Below are 22,651 nucleotides of genomic sequence, written 5' to 3'. Positions count from 1 at the left end.
TTCGTTTTGTTTCACATATGTTTGTGTCAGCACCACCAGCGGGTGGTGCCACCACTTTCCCACTGAAAAAAAGAGGTGGTCGATGGCTTTTGGGTGGTGGGTGGTGGGGCACAAGGCCGCGGCTTTTGTTGACATTCGCGAAGCGGACGCCCACGTAGAAGCAATTAATTGGAAAAAATGCGCAAATAGAGTGGCGTCGAATGGAGGACGGATCCGGTTCGCGGTACCAGGTGGCTTCAGTTGACTTAACCCCCATGCCCGCTCCGATTCTCCTCGACTGCGTCCATCGTCATTGCCATTCCCATAGCTCAAAGTCTTTGGCCTGCCACCCCTCCCCAAAAAAGGAAAACGGAAAAATAAAGTCTTGTCTTTCTCAAATGTCATTTGTTGCTGCTAATAGCCGAACATTTAGCATGTTCCTTCCCTGTTTCAGGGTATAACTCCTTGTTGAATGGGGGTTGGAAAATGGTAATGAATGCTAGTAAAATAAAAAAGATAGTTATAAGAAAGATTATATTAATATGAATTGATTATAGTGGAATTTAAGTTCTGGGATCTCAGCTATAATCTCAATAGAGAAATAAACACAAAATTAAAATTCTCTTTTAAATTGCAGTTTATTTGTTTTTTGATTAATTGACTTATTATCCTATAATTTATTTAATAGAACAAGCACATCTAGGTATTTAAATTCTTTTAATATATATATACGTATATATATATATATGTAATAATAAACATATTTGTTTTTTGATTTATGATCTTATTATTTATTTGGTAGAACATCTAGGTATATTACATCTTAATACAAAATCAGTAGTATAAATTCCCCGCTTGCGAAGGGTATTAGTCATTCTTCCAGGGTCCAGACCTCCATTTAACTCCTTTGGCCAGTGACATGCAGTTTGTCGATGGTTTGGGAGCGTGGAAGTGTGGAAATTGGGGAAATGGGGAAAATGAGTGGGTCTGAGGGCGTTCCCCGAACTTTTCGTCGCTGTCAATGGCTTTTGTCTCGTGGCGCGCTAAAACTTTTCTAATTAAGTGGCAACGCCGGGTAGCAGGAATACGTTAGGACATCCACCACCCCCCCTTTGGGGGCGGAGGGGGCGGGGCTGGCCACTTGTCCAGTTGGCCTACGAGCGGTCGCATTACAATAAACTGTTATGGGTGGACTTTTAATGACCAGCTGGCTGCTCCGCTGCTGCATTTTGCTGGAAAAGGGGGCGTGTTAATGGTTATCGCTGTTGTTGTTGCGGTTGCCCAGCATTAGTTACAAAATGTCGTTAGCCAAATTATTTGCCATGTTGGCGGAAAAATTTTTATGGTTTTATCAGAGTAAAGTCGAGGGGGGTTATTTCAGAGCCTTGCAGGACTAATTGCAGTTGAAATTTTGTTTTATGCGCACGCGGCACATTAAGTTTTATACGTTGTGTCGCATTCGAAGGGGTGTTTCGGGGGGGTGGGGGAATTTAACTAGCAAACTGTTAAGCCTGATAATTAACTTGAGCCTAGTTACAGTCACAGGAAATATGACATTTGCAAAGTGCTCGGAAAGTGGGCGAAATCTTATCACAAGAGTTTTACGATGCATTTAAATGAATTTATGGCGAGAGTTGCGGTCAAGTGGAGCGATTCAAATCTAAAGTGCTTGGAAATGGTATATTTATATGTTATAGAGGCTTAATCGAAAGACTATTATATACATAGCTTAAAAATGTTTAGTAGATCCTCTAACAAACATAATTGTTGTTTGATGATATTATAGTAGCACAAACGGGGTTTAATATTAATTACACTTTATTTATACTTGACCGTTCTCTCTTAGTTCTTATGCGCAATTGCTTTAAAATTACATGGCGTCGGTTTTTAACATTAGACAACGCGAAGTTGGCTGCGATCAGCACCGATATTTAACATTTCAGAGTTGCCAGATTGGCAACTATATAAAAGCTAATTATTCTAAGTACTAACGATTATTAACGTAATATTTAAATAATAGAGTTATACCACTAAAACATATTCATAACTGTGTATACTCGTACATACTAATATATATAGTCAGTGACTTATCCTACTACAACTCGGCCATCCTGACCGGTTGATCACCTGATCAAAATTAGATTTTTTTACAAATAATGCATATCTATGTACAATATTTTCATATTATTCTAAACTATATGTTTTTTTATTACTTTTTACTTTTATTCCTTATCCAATGTCTTAAGTTCTGCGCACTCCAAACACCTATGTAAGGTTTATGTGCTAATTGAAACCCTTCGACGTCTTTTAGTAAAAATCTGTCATTGCGCATCACTTTCGCAATCATATAAGGTCCTTTATGCTTGGGAATCAGTTTTCTAGCAGCACCAACAGTCGCATCAAAATTCTTCACCATTACGTAGTCTCCTTTTTTATAACTCTTAGCCTTTACTCGACTTTTATTGTAATACTTCTCATTATAATCTTGAACTTGTTTTTGGTGAGTCACCGCTTGTTTTCTTATCTGTGTTAAACTATCTGACTTTGGATTTTCATTTATATCTTCTAGCCTTTCCTTAAGTTCATCGATTATTTTTCCTTTTGTCCTACACCGAAAAGCATCTTACTCGGAAGTTGTCTTATACTTCTATGCAATGTATTATTGAGAGCATGTTCTATTTTATCTATAACGTTATCCCAGTATACACCTTTACTTTGATCAACTAGTTTCGCGATCATTGGTCCAAGGCTCCTGTTAATCCTCTCAACTTGACCATTTGCTTGCGGTGAGCCTGTGGCTATTTTGACATGTTTAACATTATTTTCTTCCATAAATTCCTCGAAGTCCTTAGACGTAAAACAACTACCACGGTCCGAAATTATACATTTTGGCCTACTGTAAGCTCTAAAGTAATCTTTTAATGCTGTTATTACTTCTTTAGTGTTCGTTGACTTAGTTGAATACAGTCTGACGAACTTCGTAAATCCGTCAACTACAACGAAAATATGTTTCTTTGCTCTTGATGAGTCTACTGGACCATAGTGGTCAATATGGATTACTTCGAACGGTTTGTTTCCCTTGGGGATACTGTGCAAAAAGCCTTCTCCCTTTCCTGATTTTGGTGAAAACGCTACACATTTTAAACAATTTTCTATATGTGATACACACTTTTCTTTTAAACTCGGAAACCAATACGTTTTTAAGATTATATCCATCATTTTATCCCTTCCTACGTGCCCTATTTCGTTATGGTATTTATATAATACCTGATCTTCCATTTCTTCCGGTACGTAAAATAGTATCCTATTATCATTCGCTTTTCTGTATACTACACCATTCCTCATTTCAAATAACTTAAGTTCTGTCTTTTCTAACATGGTTTTAAGTTTTTTAATTCTTAGATCTTTTCCTTGACAGATGATTAAATTTTCTTCAAAACTGTTGGTTTCCACTATTAGAATACTGTTATACCTGCTGAGGGCATCAACATGCTGCATTTTGTTCCCAGCTCTGTGACATATTTCAAGATCATAATTTTCCATCTCTAATGCCCATCTTGAGATCTTTGGATTAAGTTCTGCTTTATTTAATGTTAACTTAAGGGCGATACAATCTGTTACTAGTTTGACATGTTTTCCTTGCAAATATATCCTAAATCTACGAAGAGCATATATAACTGCCAAAGTTTCGAGTTCAAAACTATGCAATTTAGCTTCATCTGCGGTGGTACGCTTAGAGAAATAGAATACCGGGTGTAATTTGCCATCGTCTTTCTTTTGTAAAAGCACCGCACCAAACCCTAAAGCACTCGCGTCACAATGTAATTCTATATCATCTTTGTAATTATATAACGCTAATACAGGTGACTCGATAAGCTTTTCTTTTAATTTTAGAAAACAATTCATTTCTTCTTCTCCGAATCGAAATGGTTTGTCTTTTTCAAAAGATCGTACAATGGCTTTGCCATAGTAGAAAAATCCTTTATGAATCTTCGAAAATATGAAGAAAGTCCCAAGAAACTTTGCACTGCCTGAACCTTTGAGGGAACTGGAAAATTTTTCACAGCTTCGATGCCCTTATCATCTGCCCTAATACCATTTTCAGAGATTAAAAATCCTAAATACTTTATATTTGACTTTAAAAACTCGCATTTATCCATACGAAGTTCCAATCTATTCTGAGTAAGTCTTTTAAAAATTTCTTCTAACGTTTCTAAGTGCTCATTAACATTTTTGCTGGCAACCATTATGTCATCCATGTAAACTACTACTTTGTTGGCTCTAATCATGTCGTCGAAAATTTTATTAACAAAACGTTGAAAAACAGCCGGTGCATTTTTTATACCCATTGGCATTCTTAAAAATTCGAATTGTCCTAGTGGAGTTACGAAGGACGTATATTTGACAGATTCTTCATTTACAAAAACATGAAAGTATCCATTTTTTAGGTCTAACTTTGAAAATACTTTTTGTCAACTAATTTATCTAATAAATCATCTATGTGTGGAAGTGGGTAATTGTCTTTTAGCAGTGCTTTGTTAAGTTTCCTATAATCAATACATAGTCTAATATCACCTGTTTTCTTTTTGACTAAAACTATCGGAGAGGCAAATTCTGATTCACTTGGTCTTATTATTTCGTTTTTCAAATATTCATCTAATAATTTTTGTAGCTTATCCTTTTCTGTATATGATAATCGTCGAGGACTGCAACTAAAAGGCTTTGCATTCTCTAAACATAATTTAATTTCTGCTCTAATCTTAGGCTTTTCAGGTCTAATTGCTTTCACATAGCTGTTTTCAATTATCCTTAAGAATCGACATTGTATTTGATAAGTTGTGCTTTTGTCCCAGTTAAAATCAATGGTTTCATCGTTTGTAAAGTCAATGTTCAGTATTTCGGTTTCAAAATCGTCGATTTCTAGTTGCATTTTTACATTTACCATCTTTTGTTCCTTTATCATCGTTTCATCTGTATTTTTATTGACTTGTTTTATTTTTGGTTGTTCTATTGATTCACTATCCTGTCTCATAACTGTCTTATCTGTTGTTTCACTGTCTCGTCTCATAACTGTTTGACCTGTTGTTTCACTGTCTCGTCTCATAACTGTTTGACCTGTTGTTTCACTGTTTTGTCGCTTAACTGTTTGACCTGTTGTTTCACTGTTTTGTCGCTTAACTGTTTGACCTGTTGTTTCACTGTTTTGTCGCTTAACTGTTTGACCTGTTGTTTCACTGTTTTGTCGCTTAACTGTTTGACCTGTTGTTTCACTGTTTTGTCTCATAGCCATTTGCCTTATTTTTTCATGGTGATTCTTAACGACTGCGTGCCCTGCTTTTAAACTTTCAGTTGACCATTCTAAAACGTTTTCAGTTATATCATTATCCAAACACTCAATATTATGACTGATCTCAGCAATATGCAGTGACAGATCTTTAGTAGGCTGCTTTGGGTTATGTTTTGATACATTTTCTACTGTTATCATCTTTAGAGTTCTTAAATCTAAATTCAAATCGCAAGCTTGCATGAAATTTCTACCTAATACCACATCATTAATCATAGACTCATTGGCAACAACCGTTAAATTAAAATAACACTTTATTCTTTTTTTTTAGTACAAAACATAAAATTTGTCCGTATATCTTCAATGGGCTTTTGTTTATGCCAAAATAATGTTCGGTGACTTCTTGTAGTTGGGCCTCAGTGGGCAACAAAGATTTTTTAATTAATGAAATAGGACTGCCAGAGTCTAGGATGCATGCTGCAACCATAGGAGATATTATTTGCCTGTCAAAATGAATGTTAAAATACCTTACATAATTGTTTTCAGCATTTCCCTTCTTCTCTTCGCATTGGGCTACAAAGTGACCGAATTTGCCACAAGCGTAGCAAGATCCTGGCTCCCTTGCTGGCTTTCGACAATCCTTGGCGATGTGTCCTCTGGCGTTGCAGTTAGCGCAGCGGAGTCCTCCGTTGTTGCTTCGATTTGTAGTTATCACCTTCGAAACAAACTCCTTGGGCTTGCTCAAACGGATACCAGCAAACGCACGCAGAATTTGCATAGGATCTGTGAAACACTGGATCCGGGCTTGATCACGCAAATTCTGTGCTGGTATTCCCTCGACTATCTGGTCAACCAACTCGTCAGGCTCGATGTTGATGCTGCTTGCCAGCATTGTCTTAGCTTCAAAGTATACCGCGAATTTTTCGGTATGGTGCCACTTCAAATTTTCAAATTTGCGCCGGGCTTCTGCTTTGGAAAGTTTATCACTGAATGCTAAGATCAGCTGTTCCAACAGATTCTCTGCTGGCTCCATGATGCGCGTTGCATTTGCGTGCAACCAACGCTGGGCGATTCCCTTCAGTTTGGACACAATCACTATTTTCACGCCCACTGCATCCAGGTTGTACAGATCAGCAATGTTTCGTACTTGCTGAGTCCAAATGTTTGCGCACGATGAACCATCATAGTCCATGATGATTTCTTTGGCCAAAGAAAGTGAAAAGTTTGTCGACTGAAGTCCTTTGTTTACCTCTGCCATTTGTCGCTGTTCAACACCCTTGTTGACATCGATATCAGTGCCAATATCAATATCGGCACTTTTATCGGTATTTGGTATTTTTTCGCCAACTACTTCGTTGACGTTTTCGCCGACTACTGCTTGCATGACTTCTCCGGCTACCACTGCTTGGTTGCAGTTTTTTGCGTTGTTGATGACGGCACTGGCAACTGCTTGTGACGCGTCTCTTATTTGCGCCAGAATGTTCTGGAGCTCTTTTTTGCCAGCCTCAATTTCAGCTCGTATTTGTTGTAGCGACAATACTCCGTCGGCTACATCAAACCACTCGTCTCCTTTTGGCCTTGTAGCTGCTGCAGAAATCAGCTCCGACCTAGGATCGGCATCCTCCACAGAGGAATTCTCCCCCAAGTCGTCATCCAGCGCCAACTCCTGGAGTAGATCATCATTTTCCAACAATGGGGTTTGTGGACGAGTTCCACGAATCCCGGAGTCCACGCTATTCAGCCGTGCTGCAAGTTCTGCTTTGTTGCCGCTGGTTGGCAAGTTCAGCGCCGCCAACCACCTCTTTAGCTGGACGACCGTAAATTGCTGTGCATCAATTAGATCCATTTTATGGGTCAGGACCACTTCTGAAGTTTATAGTAGCACAAACGGGTTTTAATATTAATTACACTTTATTTATACTTGACCGTTCTCTCTTAGTTCTTATGCGCAATTGCTTTAAAATTACATGGCGTCGGTTTTTAACATTAGACAACGCGAAGTTGGCTGCGATCAGCACCGATATTTAACATTTCAGAGTTGCCAGATTGGCAACTATATAAAAGCTAATTATTCTAAGTACTAACGATTATTAACGTAATATTTAAATAATAGAGTTATACCACTAAAACATATTCATAACTGTGTATACTCGTACATACTAATATATATAGTCAGTGACTTATCCTACTACAATATGTACATGTACCAACAAATATATTTGTTTTTTGATTAATTTATTTATGATCTTGTTATTTATTAAAACTGTACATGTAAGTTCACAGCAGAGTTCAATATCCTTTTTACAGTATGATTAATAACTTATTAATAAACCTGAAAATATGTAATATGTAAAACTACCTCTACCTCTCCCTATTTATTTTAATATTTTAGTGCTCTCTTTCATTACTTTTCCACCTGGCAGAATATGAAACTTTTCAAATAATTTTCGGCCCCGTCTGATTGTCTAACCTCCATCTGAATCCGAATCCGAATCCAAATCGGTTGGCTTTCGTAAGCCGAGGCCTTAAATATTTAACCGCTGCTGCATGCGGCTCCCATTTCAGCTCCAGTTTGCCGGCTTTTATTGCCGGCGTTCCTGGCTGCCTGAAAACCGCATGCTGTTGTAGATTAAGCCACAAGACTTTCCCAGAAATTCACTCCAATAACAGCACATGGAAGGAGGGGTGGCTGTGCCCGACTCTATTTATAGTTGGATGTTGGATTTTATTTTCAGTGTTCTGCTTTTTTTCCAGCCCGTCGCCGTACCTCGATTAAAGGGCTGTGTGTGCGGCCCGGAATTTATATTATTGCATGCCAGAGACTGACGCTAACCCGACTCGAATTTCCCCTTCTGTTTTTGTGTTTCGGGCAGCGAACAAATCGCAACATTACAGCTCCATGTTGCACTCCTTTTTTATTGATATTTGCGGCTTACAATTGTTGCGCTTTGACTTTCGAATTTGTGGAGCACACTTTTTGGCCTTGTTAGTCCTGGACTTTTGGCCTCTGTCTATCCGGTCTCCTTCCAGCTTATTTATGGAATCACTCCGAGTACTCAATTAAGGACAGCTCACCTGTCGGCCGATCATCCTTCAAAGCGCCCTCAGGTAGAAATAAATCCCACAGCACACATGAAAAAAATTATTTATGGCTATCTATTGTTTAAGTTACTTTATTGGATATGTCCTTATACTTTATAATAATAAAATAACTAAATAAAATGTTTACCCTTCAATTAACTAAAAATTAACAATTTATTAAGAAATGTGTATTAGAGTTTGCAATCTTTTTTTCAGTGTACCAACAGAACTTTCCCTGGCAGGAAAAACGTGATGCCATTCGATTTTTTGCCAGCTTAAAAACTCATTCATCAATTAAATCGACACATTCATCAAAACAATTTCCCCCACGTCGATGTCAACATGGCTTCACTGTGGTGACGTCAATGGAGCACGTGTGGAGTTGACTGTACATCGGGGGAGGGGGGCCATGACATATGTGAAATGGGCCTCTGACTTTTGGCATTTCATTAGTCTGCATGCGGATTATGAAGGCCCATGAATGTCGGATTGGAGAGGTCAACTGTGCGACTTGTCACAATGGAATTTATTTGATTTTCCCTCCGAAAAGTGATTGAGAGCTCTGATCGAAGGGGTTTCATGGGAATTTATTAAAACTTTAAGTTGAGAAGAGTTCGTGATGTGAGGAGAAGTGCCATTAGCATGTCTCAGATCATTTTTCATTTGGCTCTCATGTTCTGAACTAAGAAAAAGTATTTTCCTTTTCTTTTTTGACTGCTGTTGTTGCGGAACCTTAAGGACTTCACACTTAATTGCTTTTTCACGCCTCTCGCCACCCGGAAGGAATACTTAATACTCCCTGACATTCCGCCATTGACGGGCGGCCACTGACAGCAGCTGTCAGCTCAGTTTGTATTCACGGCGAAGACAGCCACTCCCACTTCCACCGCCCAACCACCAAGCCACCCAACCACCCAACCACCCACTCTAACATCTTGACACTCCCTTTCCTCCCACCATAGCCTGCAAATTGCTCATTTCAAGGCTAATTTGTTAGCATATATAGACACGGGAAAAGACAAAAGCCACTACACAGGGGGAAATCTCGCCCAAAGTTTGGACAACGATTCCGTGGCATTAAAAAAAAGGTATAATATTCCAGAATCGTTTACAATATTCAATTACCCTTTTTAATAATATTTATAGCATGTATTACCTTTTATTGATTATAGAATTTACTATTATATATCATTTGAAATGAATTTCCTATCGAATGCTATTTTGAAATATTACAAAATCCCAATTATTTCAGTAACCTAAGTTTTCTTATATGTTGGCAAGTCTTAGGTCTTGTTTGCCTTCAAAATTAATAAAATATATGTTATGTGTTTTATATAACTAATAGTTATTTGACAATATGTCCTATTTTTTCCGTGTAAATAGCTGAAGACAGCGCATAACTTGTCCGCCAAGGTGGACCAAATTTGTCAGGCAACAGATGCAGGGCCACCCTTCCCCTTGCACTTAATTACAGCGCAGTGTCAGCTAAATAAATTTATTTACATAATTTTAATTAAACAAGCGAACGGAAACTGTCACCCCAGAAGTCAGCCTGTCTGTCAGGGTCAAGCACGCGTCTGTCTGTCTGTCAAGGTGACAGGGGTGAACACCCACCCCACCCCACTATCAAACCCACCCCCTCCCCCCTCCACCATTCACCTGAGGGGTCTCCTTTTCAGGGGTGGATCTGCTGCCAATTTCGGTGTGCTTAACGACATAATTAGATTGTTTTGTGGATGGTGTTGCTTTTTTTGCAGCTCACCGACTGTGATTTTCAATATGCCAGGCAGGCAGGTGAACTTCATCCGACCACCCACTTTCCCACCCATCAACCCCCTCCCCCTCGAAGTCTGATGTTTTCTTCTTTTTTGTGGCAGTGGAAGTTGCGGAAAATTGGGGTGACAAACCTCATTAATTACAAATGACTTCATTTCTTTTGTTTAGCGAGCATTCAGGGGATTCCCATTCAGCGAGTCTCTGAGGTGTGAAGTGTGTGTGTTGTGGGTGAGTGTGCGAGTGTTGTGACAGCTGAAGGGCAAAAGGCAATGGCTATTTTCCTTGGAAGTGTCGGCCAATTATCATGTTGATGGGAAGTTTAGTAGGCGAGCCTCTGGAATGGGCCATTAAAATTCCTGGACCCTGGGGATGTACCTGAAATAAAGTAAACAAATGTGAAACCGCTCTTTAAAGACATTAACCGTGTCAAAAATGTGTTATTCAGAAATAATAGTTTACAAATAACATAAGCAATTAAAACCCTGCAAAGTTAAAAGTTTGTTATATTGAACTGAAAGATTTTTGATGTAATGGCTTTAGCTCTTTTAGCCTTTTGCGTACCAAAATGATTTAGATCACCGTCAATTGAAGAGTTTATTTTCTACATTCGCAGCTAAGCTCTCCCAAATGCATGGCCCAAAAGGCCACAATTAAATATATAAAATATGTGTATTTCAGCTGAGCCGAAGGCGCTTTTAGCCCGCACATCCAGTTGGACTTGGTTTATTTTTCCGAATGCGAGGAGATCGATGGAGATGGAGGGGCAAGGCTTTTAGCCAAAGTCCCCAGTTGCTTGTAAATTGTTCTATGGCCGCCAAACACATTGCAAAATGTGACAAATATGCATTTGGCAACAATAAATTTTACGACCGCAGTCGCCGCCGAAAATATTTCACACAGCCGCGGAGTCTGGAGTTGGATCCAAATTTAGGGGGCGGTGCGGCGGCCAGAGGGGGCGGGGCAAGCGGAAAAGCGGAAAAGTCGGCGAGGGAATAACTCCATATCCATATAAATATAAATTAGCATATTTTGCGGCGCCAGTGCGGCGGCAACTGCAATTTCTCTCAATGGCCAATTGTAATTAAATTGTCGCGGGGCCAGAAGAACGCATACACAGGCATACGATTATATGCAGAAATATAATTGCTAGATTTTATTGCTCCATGTTTTTTTGTAATTCAATTTGCCTGATTTATGCCGCCAGCTCAATCACTATTTCAACTGCCAAACAGGCGGCGTACTGCTGATTTGTTTGCCTTGTTAACGCCAATTTATGGTATTCAAAAGCGGTTTTTTTCTTTAAACATGGTTAATATAGAATTTAATTCTATTTAACCTCGTGTAGGAGGAACTTTTGGCAGGGGATAGGCCTCCACGAGGGCAAGTCCAAGGATGGTGACGATCAGAACAGCTAGCTTCATTTTGTGGGGGAAAGCCAAGAAACAGTGGTTTTTATACCCATGCAGAGGGTACTATGCAAAACAGGCGGAAAATCAGGTTTTAGCTGCCACACGAATCGATTGGTTATCCATATCAAAGTAACCAGCCATCAAAAAATTTGATTATGGACAATTAGCTGCAATTGTCCACCTATCCACGCCCGTTGGCCCACCCATCACACCCTTTCGTCCGACAATTGCATTCATCCCCAATCGGAGGGTTACAAATTGCAGGCTCCAAAAAAAGGAAACTAAATTTTGAGTGAGTTACTGCCCAAAAAATCTAAAAGCAAAGCGCCTGCGCTGTCGAAAACTATCTCAAAAGTGTACGTAAAATTCCTCGAGTGTTGAAGTGAGAAAATAAGCTCAAGAGCACGAACTCATCTGTGAGTGGAATAGGTAAGCCTAGTCAAGTTACTACTAAATATACTTTTAATAAACAAAAAATCAAACAAAGATATCTTAATAAATTTTATTTGGTAAATTCATTTCAAATATTTGGTTCAATCTTATTTGAAAGGGTCGAAAACTGACAGTTTTTTGCGATTAAGACTCACTTTAAATAGTTTCAATGGCTTTGTCAGTATACACTGTAAGGAATATTGAGTGTTGATGTGGAAGATGACAATGAACCTAAAACGTTTAATATTAATGAATGTGTCTTAAGGTAATAATTGTTTTTAATGATTGAAAGGTAAGAATGTCTTAACAGTTTGTCTCATACCCTATTCAGTCATTGTTTTAAGAAGAGGGATGACAAAAACGAGCACTGTACAAATTTTACATAATCTGATACAACAATGAAAATCAAATTACCTACAAAATGGTGCAAAAGATGTAACAAGGTATATAGTAAATATAAAATAAAAACACTTGATTAACAATTACACATTTTATTTTAAAAATGTATTGGCACTCATTTTGTTGATGCCCCGCTGCCTTTCAGACTTTCCGGGGAATTTTGGCGGTGGCCAAACTAAAGGTCGCAACTGCAGCTACAACTATCGTGAACCTCAACGTCATAGTTTTTGGAATAATTACATAGAAGAACGAACTGTATTGATATACTCTGCGATTTGTAAGCGAAAAGAATTGGATTAGACACAGTTAGGGGTGACTACCAAATCGATTGGTTACCACTTACAGGTCTTACTCATCAACTTTGTCGGTATCTTACAATAAAATCTTAAACATTTTGTTTATGGTTTTTGTAAGCTGATTTTATTAATGATACACACACTTCTAGCATTTGAATGTGGTCAAATGCTTTGTGATTATTAAAAAAGACAACATCTTAGCCGGTGGAATTTTTAGTTAAGTTTATAGGTGGCCAAATAATAATGATGTTCAGAACTGCCAGGACAAATCTTGTAAACTTCATTTTAAGAGGTGATGCTAATAACTGCATTACGGCAATAAAATACGATCCTATTAAAGCCGGATTGGCAATAGTTACGAATGAAGAAAAATTGATTGGACTCAGTCTAAACTAAGACCTCTTTCCCCACTTATAAACATGCTTTTGTTCTACAGGCAATTAAACCTGAAAATGATTACAGTTTTCAAAAACGGTTTATATCTTTGGACATGGTTGGAATAAAATTTGATTTAATGATTGTCAGTAACATGAAGGTCAACCTCCTATTTTAGTCCATCCAAAAGTGGGAGGACCTTTTGGCAGGGGATAGGCCTCCACGAGGGCAAGTCCAAGGATGGTGACGAGCAGAACAGCTAGCTTCATTTTGTTGGGGAAAGCCAAGAAACAGTGGTTTTTATGTACTTTGGCAAAGGCTTAAGCTACCAAACGAATCGATTGATTATCCATGTATCGAATGACTCTTTCGTGTCTTGAATTATGACTGTCTAGTCAAAACACTTGCTGAAGAGTTTAGCCTAGCTTTCAGAGATTAAGTCCTTTCTTAAGCGTTTTGGGCTGGGCGTTGAAGAAGGAGAATGCCAAAACGGCGGAGTTTAAATCAGGTTAGAGCTAAGAAGTTCATAATCTACACTCTACCTTAAAAAGTGAATAAGTAGTTATTCTTTGTATTGTATGAATTCAGTAAATAAACATTACTTCAATAGATTTATAGTCACTTTAAGAAGATTATAGCTCGTTTGACTTGTTGATGTCTCTCATGACGAAAATGGAATATTGAAAATTCGGTAAAGCTTCGAACATCTCAAAAAAGCCAAAAGTTTCCTGACATTTGGACCTTCGGAATAGAAGGTGCCCACTTAGCAGATTTTGACTCATTCTTATCTGATTTTTAACCTTTTAAAACCAATATCAAAATTAAAAACCTTGGTTAAGTGGTCCTCAATTTATTTGTTCATAATTGGGACTCGTGTAGGGCCGCCAAGGACGGGATCCTACTTGCCACCTGATTTGAGATCATCATCGGCTTTTTGGGCGTTGACCAAGGCGAGGGCCAGGACTGCGAAGATTAGGACTGCGAACTTCATTTTGATTGATGCTTTCAAAGAGCTGGGTGCCGCTTTTTATACCCTGTTTTGGTGGTCAAGCGGAACATGTTGATTAACGACAAATAGGTAAATAATTTCCATGTGTTTTGACCTTTAAAATTCAGACTCTATTGTTTTCGTCAAAAGCATCGAAAATCGAATTGTTCCGCTTCAAGCCAAAGAATGAAAAGGTCGTAGGTATGATTAAAATAGTTTAATGTGTTCTTAAATAAATTTAAATAAATAAATAAAGCATAGGTAATCAGAGCAAAAGTTAGTTATCTTAAATTACTTTGAAGTCACGTGGAATGGGTAAGGCTAGACAAGTTACTACCAAAATATAATTTTAATAAACCAAAATTCTTTCTTGTCTAAATAAAATTTATTTCGTAAAATGATTACTTTCATTTCAAATATTTGCTTCAGTCTCATTTGAAACCAATAACCTTGTTTGTATACACTACGACTGCAAGGAATATTGAGTGTTGATGTGGAAAACCTAAAACTTGTAATATTAATGAATGTGTCTTAGGGCAATAATCAACTTTATTGATTGATAGGTAGGAATGTCTTAACAGTTTGTCTCATACCCTATTCAGTCATTTTTATTAAAAGGTAGATTGAAGAAAAGGAGCAATTTTCAAGTTTATCATAATCTCATCAAATCATTGTAGTCTAAAATCAACTACAAAATGACAGAAAAGCCGTCATGAGATGTAAAATCAATAAAAAACAATCAATTGGTTAAGAACTACATATTTATTTAAAAAAATTGTAACAGGTACTCATTTTGTTGGCGGTGGCCAAACTAAAGGTCGCAACTGCAGCTACAACGATCGTGAACCTATACGTCATAGTTTATGGAATAATTACATTTAAGAACTATCTGTTTTGAAGAAGGAATTATTAGATAAGTATATAGGCCAAACGGCAATGATGTTCAGAGCTGCCAGGATAATTGTTGTAAACTTCATCTTAAGAGGTGATGCTAATAACTGCATAACTTCTAAAAAATAAGATCATTTTAAAACCGGATTGGCAATAGTTTGGAATGAAGAAAAATTGATTGGACTCGGTCTAAACGAAGACCTCTTTCCCCACTTATAAACATGTTAATGTTCTACAGGAAATTAAAACTGAAAATAATTAAAGTTTTCAAAAGTTTTTTTATTTTTGGACATGGTTGAAATAAAATTTAATTTAATTCACATTAAACGCATTGTTTGTCAGTAACATTAAGGTCAACCTCCCATTTTAGTCCATCCAGAAGAGGGAGGAGCTTTTGGCAGGGGATACGTCTCCACGAGGGCAAGTCCAAGGATGCTGACGATCAGAAAAGCTAGCTTCATTTCGTTGGGGAAAGCCAAGAAACAGTGGGTTTTAAGTACTGTTGGCGTCTACTTGTGGCAGAAAATCACTTTGGCAAAGGCTTAAGCTACCAAACGAATCGATTGGTTATCCATGTATCGAAGGACTAATTCGTATCTAGCATTATGACTGTCTGGTTCTCCATACAATATTTTAGCTAAGTAACCAGCTATCAGCGAATCGGAGATTATTGCTTAAAACTTTTTGATTTGAATGTTTTTGAATAATACTGATCAAAAGAGTTTAGCTTAACAGTTTAGCCTAGCTTTCAGAGATTGAGAACTTTCTTAAGCGTTTTGTGCTGGGCGTTGAAGAAGGAGAATGCCAAAACGGCGCAGTTTAAATCAGGTTACAGCTAAGAAGTTTATAATCTACACTCTACCTTAAATAGTGATCACATTCTCATTTTGTTATGAACCCAAAAAGCCAAAAAGTCCCCAAAAATTTGCACCTTCGGAATAGAAGGTGCCCACTTGGCAGATTTTGATTCGTTGCTATCTGATTTTTAACTTTTAGTAAATACAGTAAAGCTAATATAAAAATCGAAAGACTTGGATAAGTGGTCCGCAATTTATTTGTTCATAATTGGGACTCGTGTAGGTCCGCCAAGGACGGGATCCTACTTGCCACCTGATTTGAGATCATCATCGGCTTTTTGGGCGTTGACCAAGGCGAGGGCCAGAACTGCGAAGATTAGGACTGCGAACTTCATTTTGACTGATGGTTTCAAAGAGCTGGGTGCCGCTTTTTATACCCTGTTTTGGTGGTCAAGCGGAACATGTTGATTAACGACAAATAGGTAAATAATTTCCATGTGTTTTGACCTTTAAAATTCACACTCTATTGTGTTGGGACATTTTTGTCATAAGCATCGAAAATCTAATTGTTCCGCTTTAAGCCAAAGAATGAAATTTCGTAGATATCAGATTTAAATAGATAAATGTGTTTTCAATAACATTTTAAGTCGAGCTACTATTATTGGCAATAGAGAATAGCAACACTATAAAACATAATTCTATGACTCCAAAACTTAAATTTTCATTCGTTTGCAGTTGCTGGTTCGAAATATAAACTTAGTATTAATTATTATTATTTAGTGTTATTTTATTATTTTACTGAAGTTCTAAGGTAGAAGGTTGAGTAATGCAATTCGAAAGCAAGTGCGTAGTATCTCCGACTCCCCAAATGTCAAGGTCTTAATATTGTTCAATAACAAACGACTAAGTAATTAGCCTGAAGCGTATAAAAATAAATGAAATGCCCAGCAACCAAAGATGATATATGCAAGCACCAAAGGTTTAAACTCATTTAAATCAACTCAAGATAATGATTTCAATCTTCTAATTTTAACAAAAATATTTACCCATACTAGTCCCCAACTATAAGATAAACCCTTTATTTCAGTTAATTTCGTAGACTAGATCGGCATAACATAGTACAGGTGGAGCCGGGTTCTATTTGCCCTCGGGAACCCTGGGTTTTATGCCAGGTCTTGGCTTGACAGTGACGAAATCCACGGGTGGTTGTGGAACTGCGATCGCAATGCCCATGATTACAGAAATCAGGAATACTACCAGCTTCATTTTAGTTAGTCAACAAATGAAACATGGCTCTACAAAGCGGAGAGTGCTGAGATGGAACTAACCAATTCGCTGAGGCCATGACTGTGTATTGGATGGAATGTCTGTCATTTACTCAATGCCATTTGGCTACTCAACTATATATATTGAAGCCATGGGGGCAGTATTAGTTTTCTTTGGGGGCAGTATTAGTTTTCTTTGGCTAGTACCTAAAGTTTATACAATAATAATAAACATTTTTACCAGTTTATATATTTATTAGACCTCAAACTAAGTAAAGATTTTAGTCCAAATAACATTTATAGTAATCTAATTTTTAATTCCAAAGATTTAAGATAATTTGGATTTAAGAAGCATGGAAACGAACGTATGTATCCGCCAGTAATGAGCTTATAAAGTTAATCAAAACAATGTTTTCGAAGTCAGTAACATTTTTCATTAAACCTTTTAGGTTTAGTTATTACTTTAGTTGCTAAACGGAACTTCGGTTCAGTCTTTTTAAATGGTTTTTCCTTACTGCCCACTGTTTTAGTTTAATTTACTCCAGCATAACGAAATCGTTAGGGCGCCACATGCAATAAAATAAAAAGCAAAACGCAATTAAAATTATTTCTGAGGACGCCGTCGCATTCGAGGCACATGCAGTGCGGCAAATGTTTTGCGTAATTGCAGTTTGGGGCTCATTAAAGACCGGTCTCGTTTCCTCGCCAGCTCCTTAGGTTCGGTTTTCCTCGGGGGTTTCCACCGCTTTTCCAGCCGGACACAGCTGGCGTGCGAAAAGTGCCAAGCGGACTTAACAATGCGTTACATTATTGTCCTCCCACTCGCCGAGTCCGAGGAAAACATTAAAAATCCATTGCGCAAAGCTAGACAAATAGACGCGTCGAGGATTCCCATTCCCCCTAGACAGACTATCGGCTGGATATATATAATACTATATATATATATAATATATATATAAAATACTATATACAGTCGTACATCAGGCGCTCTTCTGGCGGAGTGGCTTGCTTAATTAATAAATTGATTGGATTGTTTTCACAGCACGCGGTTCGGCTGTTGTTCTAGTGCATTTTATTTCTCTGTATTCCTCTGGGTAGTTAGTGCGTTTCTTTCTCCTTTGTATGCCTTTTTAAAGTTTAATTTTATTCCGATTTTCAGCCAAGAGAGCTAAGCTATTATAAATGGTTAATTTATTCAAATCATTCACATAAGTTATTTGGAATAAACTAAAATATAATATATCAGCAATAACGAATCTTTGTTACTCAAAGTACTTATCTAAATCGAAGTCCTAGAAGTCCTTCTAGAAAACTTAATAACTTATCTATACTTAAATGGAGACTACCCAAGACTTTTGCAAACAGCATTCCAAGATTTATATTGCTGATAAGAAATTCAGACGCTTAATAACTAAATTGAATTTATTAACCAAGTTAACACTATGCAAGCTCTTTCCGAAGAGTCTTGAAAAATGTACAGGCGACTATCCTTTGACCCCCTCTTCACTCCCCTCTTCACCCCTCCTCACCCCCTTTTCCCCGACTCGCTGTTAACTGCTATTAAGCTAGCCACAAGTTGCTACGCGACAGGCCAACACAAACACACACACACCCACACACACACAGAGGCAGACACAGACACACATGGGAGTCCTGCCTTGTTATTATGGCCAACAATTCAACAGTTATCCTTTGGCTTTGAATCTCCCCCCTCCCCTCCCCCCACTGGCCACCCCCCGCACTTCCCGTTTTTACGAGCGCCACTTGAACCCGTTTATTTTGCATGTGTTTGCTGGTCCTTTCTTTTTTTTTTGTGCCTTTTGGCTTTTTGTGTGCTTCTTCGGTGGCAAACACATTTCACATGTCGCCATAGTCGTTCTGCGCACTCATTTCCGCTTCCTGTTTTGTGGCCAAAACTCCAGAGCCACAAAAAAGGTTTGTCTGTCCCCCGGTTTTGGTACAATTTTCATTTGTACGGCACGGCCTCGTAAATCATGCGCTGACATGGCTAGCAAAATTGTCGCTGCAGTTCATAATAAAAAGATAAGAAAGAGGCGAACGGTCGGCAAAAACAGCGGCAAATTCTGCAGCATTGGAATTTCGAGTAAGAAATGTTGGAGGAAAAGGGGTAAAAAAAATAAAATTAATACACTGCAGTGAAGACAAGTGGCCAGATGAAGAATTATGTGAAGAATCTCGTAAGTAATTGAGCTCTGAATTGGGGTAAATATAAGAAAAAAGGTTACTGCAATAAATTCCACATTTTTTTGCCAGGATATTGACACAAAATGATATCCAAAAAGTTTATTATCTTCTAAGCTGTTATTAACTATAATTTCAAATGAGTGTTTGTTTTTAAAAATTCATGTTTATGAAATCATTTTTATTTCACAACATAAATCTATGAAACTTTTCAACTTTGTAACTTGGTCTAAAAACAACTTTTTGTGTAGGTTTACGACCTTAACTAACCAATCCCCAATATTTTTGGAAAAACAATTAGTAATGATTTTTGCGTAAGTTAATAAAATAGCGAGGTTAAGAAGGTATCACATTCCCAACCTATGGGTGCCGCATTTTGCAAAATCTGCTCATTAAGTCAACTCGTTTACATACTCCAATTCGATGCCATGTCCCATTCGCCACAAAAAGTCCATGCAACTTAGCTCAACTTTCATTATGCATTGCGACATGAGGCGGCGTGTTGAGCTGGTACCCCAGACACCGGCCTGGCTTTATCCTGTTGGCGGAGCCGCTGGTGCGAAGTCCGCACTAATTAATCCCTTTACGACTGAAACCTATCAAAACACAAGCTTAACTTTTCCAATAAAAATAACGACGACACCGCCACAAAAACGAAAGGAAAAACAACGAGATGCGACCGGGAAAACCGCAAAAAGCAGAAAGCATAAAGAATCTGCTAACTTCCTGTGACCAGGAGCTGGGAATGCACTGTAAAAAATAATTGATATTGTGTTATGAAAGGTTAAACTTTAAGTTTTCACTTAGTAATTTCAGAATGAAAAAATGTATTTACTTTTGATTACACATCTTAAGGATGTTCTTAAGCCTTTTAATGATGTAATACTTACAGAGGAATATTTAGATGTTTTGCATGTTATGACCTTAAATATATATAGAGTTTCTTTCAGTGTTCCTGACACTGAGATGCCGAAAGAGCAACCAGCTAGCGAGTCCCTCTCCAGCGGCGACAGCAGCGACTACAAGTCCCCGTCCGTGAGTCCTTGCGTCCTGTGTCCTTCCCGGGCTCAAAATGCAGCAAAAGTTGGCGCACTAATTACCAGGGATTAGTTTCATATTTGTTTGTCAACAGCGGCCAAGCAGCCGAAGTGGCAGGAGCGGCTCCGTGCAACTCGAGCAGCCAGCAGCTGGTCGTGGCTAAAACCGGGAAACCGGGAAAGCGGAGGGGGAAAAGAAGAGGGGGAAAAGCGGAGCTACCGGCGAGTGTCCTGTCCGACAAGTTGGCAAGATTATTTATGAGCTCGGCTTGGGCCAAGCGGCAAAGGAAATTCGTGGCACGAGGAGTGAGGGGCAACGTTTAGCTGCCTCCGTATTCATAATGAAATTAAGTCGATTGAATGCGCTGATTATATTCATACCATACCTTTATGCCAGCAAAAGACCCTCGGTCGCCAGTGCGTAAATCCGTAAAGGGCAAAACAAAACAATTCCTCAACAAAAAAGTATTCGCATTTAAATGATGGTGAAGCGCAGACACGCTTTGTGCAATGTAAAAACCCACATGAAATCCCCACTAATTAAAACTTTGAGAATCGAACAAAGAGCATTTATAAAGATATTTTCAAGAACTCTTAAATATCTACAAAATAATTAATTTTATATTTCTATGCAATAAGTTTGGTTAAAAACATGTTCTTTAAATACTACAGTTTTGAGACAAATGAAATGAAATTAAGTGAATTTTTTATAGATATATGTATTTATTCTTAAACACTCCGCGTTTTCATCGAAATATGTTAAATATATTACCGACAGTCTAGTTTTGGAACATAAAATATTTATGAAAATTATAATAAATTATAATCAAAATGTATTTTTATGGGATCTTACTTTTATAACATCAAGATTACATTTGTAACCCTATACGCTATATATTCTTGATTTCACAGCTGGCAGGCTTATCTTAAAAGCCAGAGAAACTTTCGCAATCATATTTGTAAATGCTTACAGAGATCAAGTATAAAAACGCCGCTGACCAGACATATATATCCCATATACATATATTATATATCTTTATCTATCAGCAGTGCCTTAGGTGATTTACACAGTCAAAGAGACTGTATGTATTTGCGATGTGGCACAAACGTCACAGCAAACACACAATACCTCTGGCATGTTTATTATGCAGGGAAAAACTTATTACCCGACCGACCCTCCTCCGCACACATAATCAGATTGCAGAATGCAGGGGTCAACCCTTGACCAGGGAGTTGGGAAAGGACGAAGGACGAAGGGCAGGCAGGAGGTCCACCCTCGAATCGCATGTCTCTAATGTGATTGACCCTTACGCCTCGTTGCCGGCATAATACTTGTGTTATCCCCGGCTGGAAAGTGCAGGGCCGGCAGGACCTCGGCAGGACCTCCGCAGGACCTCGCCTTCGCTCCCATGTTGGTCATCGTGGGCTTCAATAAATTATCACGCCATATAAAGCAATTAATTCTGCAGCTCCTGCTTCCACTTGTTTCCCCGCTCGAGGGTTGTTTGTGCAAACTTCCTTCGCATTATTTGCTTACAGCTGGCTTCCTTTTTATCCACTTTTTTCGGCCGGGATAAATAAGGTTTTAATAGGGTTTTGCTCTTGTTTTCTGTTAATTGATATTTCCTGCGCCATCGTCGTCACTTTCTACATAATTCGATTTTCTATGTAGTGCAAATTTTTCAATTATTTCCACAGCTCTTTTTTAGTGTCCCCGTTTTGTGGCACTGCAAAGTGGCTTGCAAATTACTTTCGCCTTTACTTCGTCGACGAGGAGGGGGGTTATGGCTAGGGGTATGGATATGGGTCCTGTTTGGATATGGGTCCGGTCATGTAAGCGGTCAGCTTGTAAGCTTGATTGGCTTTTCCTTGCGGTTGTCTGCTGCTCTCGATGGCACTGGAGCGTAACAATGTTTGGCTGCAAATTAAGTTTTGTGCTCTAGTTTGCAGAACATATTTCAATTTCTCCCCTGCACTCGCAGGTTGTAGTGAAAGTGTTTTCCTTGCTGTAAAGGTACTTTCTTTTTATTATTGATCATAAGTGTGAAGTGTATTAATTGGTGTGTTCAATATGGCTGTTGAGAGTACAGCCTAGTCCAAGTCTATATTACCTTCTTTCCTTTTATATATTTATTCCCCCAAGCGACCCATATTATGTTTGTTCTATCGACATAAGTTCACTGTCATTTGTCGCTGGCGAGTGCCAAGCAATCAATTTCCCAGACAACGAGGACAGCCGCGCCTTTGTTTAAATTTTGGCAAGGCATTATAATTTCCTACGCAATTCGGTTATTTGAGCCTCCCTTTCTTGTTTGCCTGCCAAAATAAAGGCGTGTGCCTGGGTCCTTGGTCCTTGGAGAACTTTTCGGGAAAAAACCCAAACCAACCCAACCCGACCCCATAAATTATGCTGACCAAATGCATTGCCAGTGGGCGTGGC

At 38.4% G+C, this 22,651-nt stretch overlaps 2 protein-coding genes across 2 annotated transcripts; both read right to left on the bottom strand.

Moving 5' to 3' along the window:
• Positions 1-5,574: 5,574 nt before the first annotated feature.
• Positions 5,575-7,109, bottom strand: LOC123038078. Its single transcript, XM_044461599.1, has 2 exons — positions 5,796-7,109; positions 5,575-5,740 (listed from the first exon to the last, which is right to left on the bottom strand). The coding sequence occupies exons 1-2, from the start codon at positions 7,107-7,109 to the stop codon at positions 5,729-5,731; spliced, it is 1,326 nt and encodes a 441-aa protein (XP_044317534.1). The 3' UTR covers positions 5,575-5,728.
• Positions 7,110-12,757: 5,648 nt separating this feature from the next.
• Positions 12,758-14,047, bottom strand: LOC123037784. Its single transcript, XM_044460169.1, has one exon. It carries the CDS (start codon positions 13,298-13,300, stop codon positions 13,193-13,195), a length of 108 nt encoding a protein of 35 aa, XP_044316104.1. The 5' UTR covers positions 13,301-14,047; the 3' UTR covers positions 12,758-13,192.
• Positions 14,048-22,651: the final 8,604 nt, after the last annotated feature.

The sequence above is a fragment of the Drosophila rhopaloa genome, unplaced genomic scaffold (assembly GCF_018152115.1).
Source record: "Drosophila rhopaloa isolate 14029-0021.01 unplaced genomic scaffold, ASM1815211v1 contig_115, whole genome shotgun sequence".
Taxonomy (NCBI): domain Eukaryota; kingdom Metazoa; phylum Arthropoda; class Insecta; order Diptera; family Drosophilidae; genus Drosophila; species Drosophila rhopaloa.
The sequence above is the reverse complement of the archived record's forward strand: the minus strand, read 5'-3'. Positions and strand labels throughout refer to the sequence as shown.